Source organism: Mytilus californianus, unplaced genomic scaffold (assembly GCF_021869535.1).
Source record: "Mytilus californianus isolate M0D057914Y unplaced genomic scaffold, xbMytCali1.0.p SCAF_7, whole genome shotgun sequence".
Lineage (NCBI taxonomy): Eukaryota > Metazoa > Mollusca > Bivalvia > Mytilida > Mytilidae > Mytilus > Mytilus californianus.
The window spans coordinates 14,158,558-14,169,565 of record NW_026262723.1 but is presented as its reverse complement, the minus strand read 5'-3'; the positions used below and the strand labels follow the sequence as shown (position 1 = coordinate 14,169,565).

The 11,008-nt window shown below is 31.0% G+C and overlaps 1 protein-coding gene across 1 annotated transcript; it reads right to left on the bottom strand.

Moving 5' to 3' along the window:
- Nucleotides 1–1,176: 1,176 nt before the first annotated feature.
- Nucleotides 1,177–10,061, bottom strand: LOC127707431 (zinc finger protein 567-like). The gene is made up of 4 exons (XM_052211947.1): nucleotides 10,007–10,061; nucleotides 8,302–8,438; nucleotides 6,792–6,857; nucleotides 1,177–5,242 (listed from the first exon to the last, which is right to left on the bottom strand). The coding sequence occupies exon 4, from the start codon at nucleotides 5,076–5,078 to the stop codon at nucleotides 2,082–2,084; it is 2,997 nt and encodes a 998-aa protein (XP_052067907.1). The 5' UTR covers nucleotides 5,079–5,242; nucleotides 6,792–6,857; nucleotides 8,302–8,438; nucleotides 10,007–10,061; the 3' UTR covers nucleotides 1,177–2,081.
- Between the last annotated feature and the right edge of the window lie 947 nt (nucleotides 10,062–11,008).

Here is an 11,008-nt window from a genome sequence, read left to right as displayed (position 1 = left end):
AACTATAATGTATAATATGGCCACATGCAAAATACAGATGAAATTCACTAAACAATGTCAAATAATCAATTTTGTAATCAAGAAAAAAACAATCCCACATATAATTCATTTCTATAATTTTATACAAAATGTGGACACATAAAAATGTCTTGCCTCTTTATCCTAGGCATATTTGCATGTAATTTATTTTGATTACCTTGAAATTAGGTAACATTAGGTAAAATATATGAATAAAGAAAATCAAATAAAAATGAACTGATTAAAAATGACAGAACCTCATCACTGTCAAGAAAGAAATCTATGAGCATGCTCAGACCATCCTTGTGACAGAAGTTTATCTGTTTATTAAATTCACTATCAGTATATACTCTGGGCTGTTTATAGCTATTTTACAAAGTGTGGTATCTTGTCCATGATTGAAGGGCTTATGGTGGTCCCTCTAGATTTTATATTTTGTGTTGCTCCTTCATTGAAGTTTGCTCTAAATATCTTGTGTCAATCTCTAATATATAAATACTGTAAATTCAGAAATTATTGTGTGAATTTATTATTGAACAATGGACACAAACCTGAGATTAATTACTGTGGATTCATTTATTTTCGTGGGTACCAATTTTCGTGGATTAAGGAAAACTTACATGTTCGTGGATACTTAATTTCGTGGTTTTGCCGAAGTCTGCATACAAGCCTAATGGAAATTTGTCATTCATTGAACATTTAATTTCGTGGTTCACCTATACCCAAGAAATCCACGAAAATTGGTATTCAACGAATAATAATGAATCCACAGTATTGCAGTTTCAGAAAATTAGGCATACAAATAATTCTATCAAAATTTTAAATGCGAGTTTTATTTTTCAAAACCTACCACATCATAATTTTAGCCATTTTATAACATTAAAACAATTAGCAGTAGTACACAATTTAAATATATAATTCCCTTTACAATGAAAATGCTTGTTATATGCTTAAAGGCTGTTTAAAATTTCAAGAAATTCAGGAATTTTGATTTTTAATTGAAATCGTAGTTTTTTAAAACATGTTAATTACATCGAAATGCTGAAATAAAAATAAAATTCCAACAATTTTGAATATAGAAATATACACTGATTTTAATATAATCTCACAAAGATATAAAAATACATAAAATAAAACGTAAAAAGAAATATACCTATATACAAATAACATAATATACTATACCAAAATGACTGTGGCTAAACAATATATTTGATGTAAAAAAAAAATTATTTGGAATGACTAGAAAAATGGAATGTATTAATTACACTGGTTTAAAAAATACAAAGGTAATGGCACAAGATAGAAATATTTGATATGACCTTTACATTTTCAGGGTCATATCTGGAACCATAAGATTTTTTTTTTTGTTGCCTGAACTAGATACTAAAAGAAGGTTTTTTTTTTTTTACATATATTTAAACAATTAAATGTAAATTAATTAATAACAAATAATACCTGTCATGCTTTTTTCATTGTTCAGACTTTAAATTCTTATTTACAAATCACCTAAGGAAAGTTAAAAGAGCTATAACTGCTTGATTTATATATATTTCACATGTAATATTGATTCAACGTTCCCTTTTCCTTTCCAGACTCATAACAAAACAATAACAGACTTTAGGATAAAATGTTTGGTCCATTCTAACTTATATAAAGTTATCATGCTTGTATACATATATGTATTGAAATTCTTAATGAACAAACTATAAAGAAAATTAAAAAAAAATCTATATGGAATGTAGTGATTTGTCTCCCCTTGACCATTTAAATAATTGCACTCATAATCATCATGATCATGACCATCAAGTTTTTAAATAAACAAAAAAAATCTCTTAAAATACCTTGGCAAATAACATGAATAAAGAGGACTAGATTAGCAATAATTTCAGTTTCTGTAACATCTTATTTAAACTGCTGCATTGATATTTTGTAACATTTTGCTATTACAATACTGTAAGTTATCTCCTTTTTATCAAAAACAAATAATTTTCAACTGTCATGATAAATTTTCAAATAAAAGATGTACTTTAAATTTAAACTTTTGAACCATTTCTTCAACTTTCTCAATCACTTATAGTGTTTTCTGCTTCCATAAGATAACTTCTACCATGTAAAATTCTCATTTTAATCTTTCTTTCTGAATTGTTTTCCTCTTCATTAACATCAATAATATCTTTTTTACTTCTTTTTCTCTTCCTTCCCTTTTCGTGCGTCACTAAGTGTCGCTTTAAGTTCCATAAGTTGATTGCTTTATAATGACATTTGTCACACGGGAAAGGCCTCTCACCAGTGTGGATTCTTGTGTGAACCATCAACTCTTTACCACCTTTAAATCTTTTTCCACAAACTTCACACTTTAGGATCTTTTTTTGAACGGATTCTCCAGTATGGAGATCCATATGACGTTGAAGACTTGTTTTTTTCGTAAATTTGGCATGGCAAATGAGACATTCTTCTTTTTCCTGTCCATTATGCATATAGGTAATGTGATGCATAAGATATCGATGATATTTAAACATTCGATTACAGAAAGGACATACATGAGATTCGTTGAGGTTTTCATCGTGCAATGAAATATGTCTTAATAAATTTGTTTTGTTAGATAAAGACTTTTTACAAATGGTACACCCCCATTGTCCAGTTTCATTGTTGTACATCATTTTATCTTTGTATTTTTCCAAATTACTCTGCTGTTTTTTAGACTCTTTGTGGCCTTTAAGATGTGAATACAGCTTGGACTGAGAATCAAAGCTGGTGTTACAGTGTGCACAAATAAATTCGGCATCAGAATTAATTTCATTTGGCTTAGAATTATGACTTGTGTCTATGTGATCTATGTATTCCTTCAGAGAATCACAAATTTTTCCACATCTTTGACAAGTCATTTCAATTCTAGGTTTGTTTATGTTTGTTTTCCCTGATTTGTTTTCTTGATTCACTGTTTTGTTTCTAATTTTGTTTTCCTCTGAAATCTTTTCTGGTTTTGGAGTTTCCTTTCCAGTTGTGACTTCCTTTAATTTCTTAACCTTTCCTGATCTAGTCATGTTCTCAATCAGTTTCTTTTCCTGTTTTTGTGTTTCATTCCAGATTCTGATCTCTACTTTGTTCTCTTCTGGTTCTTTTGGTTTTTCTGTAATGGGGTCTTCCACAGATTTCTTTTCTGTTTTCAGTTTCCTCGATTCTTGCAAATGATTGTGACACAACAGTATATGTTTCTTCAGTACCATGTCTGTCTTAAAAATTCCGTTACAATCTTGACATTTGAAATTTTCAGATTTTTTTGGTTTTGGTTTACAATTCTTTATGTGAGCAATGATATGATGTTGTTTTACAAAACTTTTCTGACATTTTGCACAATGATAAATAATTTGCTTTTCACCAGATTTCTTCAAGCCATGAGTAATGCTTTTTAACTTTCCTGTAGAAATAGAGTAAATAAATTTATCAATGACCCTGTCAAACTCATTATCCTCCTTCAATTGATTGATGAATGGTTTATGTTCTATGTCAACTCTGTTAATCGCCATTTCAAAATACATGTTCAAATGTTCTTTGACAAAATGTCGGCTAGCAAACTTCTTATTACAACATCTGCATATAAATATGGTTTTAACCTTTTCCTTGGCTTTAGTCCCGTCATCTCTTACAGCTAATTCATCTGACATGGCAGATTTGAAATGATTTACCAGTGTTTTGCTCATTCCATCATCTCTTACATCTAATTCATCTGACTTGGCGAATTTGAAATGATTTACCAGTGGCTTGTTCATTCCATTATCTCTTACAGCTAATTCATCTGACTTGGCAGATTGGAAATGATTTACCAGTGGCTTGCTCATTCCATCATCTCTTACAGCTAATTCATCCAACTTGTCAGCTTCAAATTGATTTTCCGCTATCTGATTCATACCCTCAGCTAATTCATCTGACCTGGCAGGGTTAAATTGTTTTTCCACTGTATCAATATTGTTTAAAAGGGAAGGCTGCTTGTTTCTATCGCACATTTTATTTTTTTTACTACCAACATCATTTGGTTTTTTGTATTTTCTATTAGTTCCTAATATAACATATTCTGTATTCAGTTTAACAAGTTTCCTGCTGGTTTGTTTTGTTTGTACTGCATCCCTGTCAGAAATATTCTTCCTGGTTCCCTGTATGTGTGATGAGTCTTCAGAAACTGGCTTTATCTTATTGAATCCTTGATTTTCAGGTGAAGTAGGTCTTTCTTGAGAAATTCTGTCATTTGCTTCCTGCTCTATTGTACTGTTTTTATCAAGGTATGAAGGTTGGTGTGTGTTAACATGGTGAATAAAGGAAGGAACAGCAGTGAATGATTTTCCACATAAAACACAATTAAAATCTAAGTTCTTTAAACTAGGTTCATCTGAAATTGAGGACACTGAAGTTGAGCTAGAGTATTCATCAGAGTCCTGCATATGAAAAGTGGTTGCTTCTTTTTCATCTGAATGGCTATCAAATGAATTGTCACTGATAACATAAGATTCTTTTTCTATCCATAGATCTTGAGAACTATCATTTGAACAGCCATCCTCATTTTTTGTAAAGTCTGTGGAGTTAATGATTTTGTTATTAAAAGTTTTGTCTACATCAATGTCATGGGAACTATTGTCTGAAGAAAAACCACTCTGCTGATGTATTGGTACCTCATGTAGTGCTGCATTGTCAGATTTCTGTGTAAATAAATTCAACTGTCTCTTTTCTCTATGACTTTCAATGTGTTCCTCGAGACTTTCCTGATTTCTAAATTTTTTTGAACAAGTAGTGCACTTGAAAAATTTGTTTTTTCTTGACTCTGACATGGCATTTTGTCTGTTCTGAAAAGAATTCTTTCCTTTATAAATTATGCCAATATTTTCCATCATATGAGACATTGCATGTTTCAACATTACTGACTTAAACGTAAATGATTTACGGCAAACATGACAAACATACTTCTTTCCAGTATCATGTGATCTTAGATGTATTGTAAGTGTGCATTGCTGATGAAATAGTTTACCACATTTGTCACAAGAAAACTTTTTGATTGGTAGTAGATTCATTGTGTGAATATGATTTGACCATGTGACCAGGAAAATTTTCTGAGGTTGTCCTGAAAGTTTATCTCATTCAACGAGAGCAATGGTCATTGCTTATGCCATATATATATCTTTTCATTCCTTGGAGAAATTTTCATCCATCTTCTTCATCATTTAAACAGCAATATCTGAAGGAAAAAAAATAACTCAATTTTAATTTTTAGAAGGCAAACATCAAAAGAAATATATATATATGTCATATCATGTTATCAAAGTTATTTATATATATATATATATATGAATAAAACAGTAATTCAACAAGACAATATAACTAATTGTTAATGATTATTTCATCACAATCAAGAGTAGTTGCAACTGGATCCTTTGTTTTGGGTTAAAAAAATCCTGAATTTTATACACTTAGATACTGAAGAACACTAAAAGGATTGTTGTAAGAGTTGATGCTTAGGGCTTTATGGTCAAGTTGATCTACATTTAAAGAGAATGGTTAACAACCCAAAAACATGTTCCAAAAGATGAAAAAGTTTAGGACTTCTCCATGGGATGTTTAGGAGGGTTTGAAGGTACTCCATATTAATAAGAATGGGTGATTGGTTCAGTACAACGTCAAACACTAAAATACACTCTTATTAAAAAATTAAATGGGTGGTGGCACGAGTGGGTCTTGAAAAAAGTGCCATCCATTACCTTCTCATCCTCATTACATTTTTTCAGTATAAATAGCCCTTAACCTACATTTTATGAATAGAAAAAAAATGATGGTAAGCTCTCAGATGCAGTATTAACTTGTTGGCCTATCTATTGTTTAAGACCATGGGTTGACCTCTAGATATCTTTAGTTTTTTCTGTCATTGGGTTGACCTCTAGATATCTTTAGTTTTTTCTGTCATTGGGTTGACCTCTAGATATCTTTAGTTTTTTCTGTCATTGGGTTGACCTCTAGATATCTTTAGTTTTTTCTGTCATTGGGTTGACCTCTAGATATCTTTAGTTTTTTCTGTCATTGGGTTGACCTCTAGATATCTTTAGTTTTTTCTGTCATTGGGTTTCGTCTCATTGACTTATACCCAGTATTTATTTTTATTGTTTACTATACAGTATGGTTTTTGCTCATTGTTAAAGACCATGACCTATATTTAATAACATCCACATCCTTTGATCTCTGGTGGATAGATGTCTCATTTTCATAGTGATGATTCAAGCACCTTCCAACTGATTTTTATAGTTTGTTCTTATGTTGTGTTGTTACACCACTGTCCCAGGTTAGATGGAGGGTTGGAAACACACAAACATGTTAAACCATGCCACTTTCTTCATGTGTCTGCCTGTAATCCAGGACCTGTAATCCAGTGGTTGTACTTGGCCACTGCCTGCCATACTTGTTTTTGTTTTTATTTGTTGTAACATAAAACAGTTTGTTAGTTTACTCTTTTGAATTGTTACACAATTAATCTTACCAGTGCCTTTTATAGATTATAATATAGTAATGGTTTTGCTTAGAATTGTTCACATCTTTGTCTTTTGGTACATGCATGTATTTATGGATAGTTGTCTCATCGGCATTCATATCACAGTTCCCTTTATCTATATTAAATGGTGTTTTCAAACTCAGTGCTTAATGAAAGAAATGCTTGATCCACTGCTGAGTTTAATGAAAATCCATGAACATATTTGTATTAAAAGTAAAAATTACACACAGTATTATTTTTTTTTTACCTTTTATGTACACTATTTTTGGTCCTTCCTCTTTTTCTCCATATATAATAAATTTCTCTTTTATTCCTAAAAAATAGGTTTTTTATAAGAATTAGTGGTAAAATGGAATTCAGATATCAATGAGACAGCAACATCACAAAAAGAGAAAGGACATCATTATCAACATGCGGTCATTATCAATCTTTTTAAGGTCATAAAATTTGTTTGTTCAATATTCATGATATATTCAACACAAATGTTTAAACTTACATCTTTCTATTTGTATTTTCCATTGTAACCACTTTGTATAATTTACATGTTGCTTAGTCTCTTCATTTTAAAAGTTGCCTAATATTTGTTGTGACTGTCAAGACTCTTTTAGTTCGTCATGTTTGATGCAGTAAGTTCTTCCATTTTTAATTTCACACCACACATTTTCCTTGACTATCATCCAAATTCAATCCATGTTTTGAGGTTCAATCTGCTCAATTTTTAGATTTTGTTCACATCTAAACGTTTCTATTTCTCATCAGACATGTCAGATCATTTTCCCTTTTTGTCTTGTGTGCCCTTTTTTTTAATGCATAGTGTAAAAGGTGTTTAATTTCACCTTTTACAATCTTGCAAATCATAAATATTCAATCTGAATCTCTTATTATTATATATAAATATATACTGTAAATTCAGAAATTATTGCGTGCATTTATTATTGCGATTTTCTCATTTTAGACTAAAATGCGATTTTGATTTTTGCGATATTGAGAAAAATCATGTTTAATTCATATAAAAAATTTCAAAATGCGAGTTCAAATTATTGCGATTATAACCCTGTCGCATTTTTCGCAATAATAAAAACATCGCAATAATTTCTGAATTTACAGTATATAATATATGTCAAAACAGTGTACAACACAAAACAATTTAATAAAAAAAATATATAGATGAAATAATAAATTCTCAATTCAATAAACATTTTGGATAAAAAATATCCTTCATCAGTACATGTATGAGCAGCCTGATGTAAAATGGTGTCACTATAGCTATGCTAGTTTTAGAAAAACTTGAACATCATCATAATTATACAAATTAAACACTGAACATTGTTTATATAAAAGTTAAGTTTTCCATAATGATCCGACACCTTGGTAAGAATGATTGTTGACTATTATCTAGATGTATATATATATTTTCATAAAATCCAGGTTCAAATTGTTCATCTTTTGGATACCTTAACATGATAAGGGCTTTTCAAGAAAAAATATTAGGACAGAAGGGGTTGGAAACACTTTTTTCAAGACCTATTCATACAACTTTTTATACATGTATTGGGAAATCTGTTTAGCACTGTATCACACATGTTTAAATGACTTCTGATCAATCCCAGCCATAAATGTAAATATATGTCTTTTTTATACTGAAAGCAAATTACTGAAAATGTTACAAAAAATGCAGTTGTTAGCAGAAAAAATGTGCATTCACTATGAAATGATAATGAAAAGCTGATAGTTACTGTTAGAGTAACAACTCTCACCTGAAATACTTCAAAAACAAACAAATTTCATCTACAGCTAACAAAATACATCTTCCTTCTACTGTTCACCAAATGTATTGACATGTTACTTCACATGTTCACCTAAAGTTCTTCTAACCTTTTATGACCATGATGACCTACAATGTCAACATATCATTTAAATATGTATCCTCAAAAATATTCCTCTGGTTATTAAATATCAATAAAACTGAAAATAGCTTGCAGTTATAAATATTCATGTACCAGAAACCTTTCAAAATATATATTAATTGTATTGCATATATAATTAAAAAAGATTATTCAATTTAAGACATCAAATGACAATTTGCTTGAAACCATTTATAAATTTATATAGATAAAACAGAACTTCAAAACAAAACATGTAAGTTATCAGAATTATGAAGATAAATAAATAGTATAATTATAAATGCTCATCTGTGTCATTATTGCTAAATGTAATTAGTGACATATTTTTCACCTCTATACAAGCAATCATGACAATTAGCTCCAGGTAAAGTACAAATGTATATCGACATGACTCATCTGATTGTTAACTTTAGCATCATATGGACAGGGCCTGATTATGACAACACAGCCATCTGGCATTGCTAAGGATTATCAGCCAATGTCAGTACTGAAATTCAAATTTAACATAATTCCCAAAAGGAACTGCAAGGGTTTAAATTTGCTTTCAGTAATGAAAGGTCAAGGACCAGTTAAATTATCTAGTGAAAGGTCCTCCTTTAATAAGAAGGTCAACAGTACTGTATAAAGGATCAGTGTAAATGTGAAATACTTAAAAAAAATGAAAATTCCCGTCACAGAAAACAGGCGCGGATCCAATATTTGATGTTAATGGGACACTCCTGAAAATCAGGATACAGCACCTTTTTTGAAACAAAATTGGCCGTAATTAAAACTTTATTAGTTTTTTTGTTCTGTTTTTTTGTTGTTTTTTTTTGTGGGGTGGGGGGGGGGTTTAAATGAAGAAAAAACATAATTATTTGTTTTGAAAAAAATAGGGTAAAAATTAATTTAATATTGAGTTTAAAAAAAAAATATCCTGTTATCACTAGAATAAAAAAAAAACTTCTTTTTTTAAAAGTGAATGTTTGCATGAAGACCCCCTTCCCCTTAAAAATTAATCAGATCCAAGTTCCAACTGAAACATTTTGGCCAATGCCAATGGTCTTCCAGCTGACTATTTTGAATTGATGCAATTAAAATTCAATAGTTTTCTTTCAGTGTTTAGGTAAATATATAAGCTCTGATTTCAACCCTGGCTTACAGTAATCTCAGGTAATAATCAATAATTTATTTATTTTTTACACTTCCACGTTTTAGACCATGCCGTTTTTAGAGACGGTCTGATGGCTTTCAGGTTTTGTCACGACAAACACTCATTCATTAAATTCAATGACTATGTATTTAAAAAATACTACTCCCTATAGATGAAGAAGGGCCTGTATTTGTGTGACACAGATACTTGTGTAAGAAGTATATCCAATTTGACGAGAGATTGTTCAAATCAAAAGCGAGAATTGATGCAGTTCAGGCTGTCGCATACCTGTACGTTTCAGCTTGAACTTCATAATCTGAAAATGTGTACGAGAGACCAATGTACATTTGTGTTCATTATGAGCATTTTTATGATAGAGTTTTGTTTTCTGACAGATAAATAACAGTTTACAGATGTTACACTTACAACTCTTTTCTTCTTTGGCGTTCAGTGACGGAACCTTGGGGCGATTCTAATTGCTTGTTCCGGTCGGGAACAGATTTAAAGTTTTGGCGCGGTATAATTCAAACACTTTATTTGATCCCCGATTGTCCTACCTACATTTCCACGCTTCATATTTGCTCTATGATTTCCAGCAGCTGATTTTACTTTATATTTTGGCAGTGAGTTTCAAAGTCATGCTGACTCTTTAACTATATGTCCGACAGAGTTCTTAGCACACTTCGTATGTTTTCCTGAGTACCGTTTCACAAAGCCTTCGTAAGTCTGCGTGTCATCGTACGTTCATCGTAAATAAATCGTAGGTTTTACAGCCGTTTCCGCAAATATGAATTAAACCACATCTAAGATGGCTTTATTCTCGATCAAGATGCCGCAAATGTTAGAAGACGAAGAAGAATCTTCAATATTAGAACCCATAGCCAGAAATTAGTAGTACTTTTGCTAATTAATATTCATAATATGTAAATGAGAATTGTACCACGTGATAATAGTTTGAACTGGACTGGCTTGATATCATTAAAATCTTTAAAACACGGATATTATAAGTTGCCCGTCACACAGTCCTTGTTTATAATCACTCTGATATTTCCGTAAAGTTGTCAGGCGGTCAAAATCAAAACAATGAACGCGAATTTAGTGAATTTTTCGTGTTTTCGTGAGTTTATTCTTCTTGAAATAGAGGCATTTTAACTTTACGTGGGAACCTAGAGTTCAACGACTACACACATACAAGGTTTGGGCTTGCTTATTCCTTGGACATTCAAGTTTCAAGTTTCACCCCGGCAACCCGCTGTATTTCTAATGACCTTGTTAGCCAATTTTCAACACGAAGTTTGCAAATTTGATGTTTCAGCCATTTTAGTCTGTATTTTATACTGCAATGTTAAAAGCCTCTCGCTTCGATTTTTAAAATAGCTCAGGAACCTTGATTTTTGCAACGCCAGTCATTATATTTCGTTTAAATGG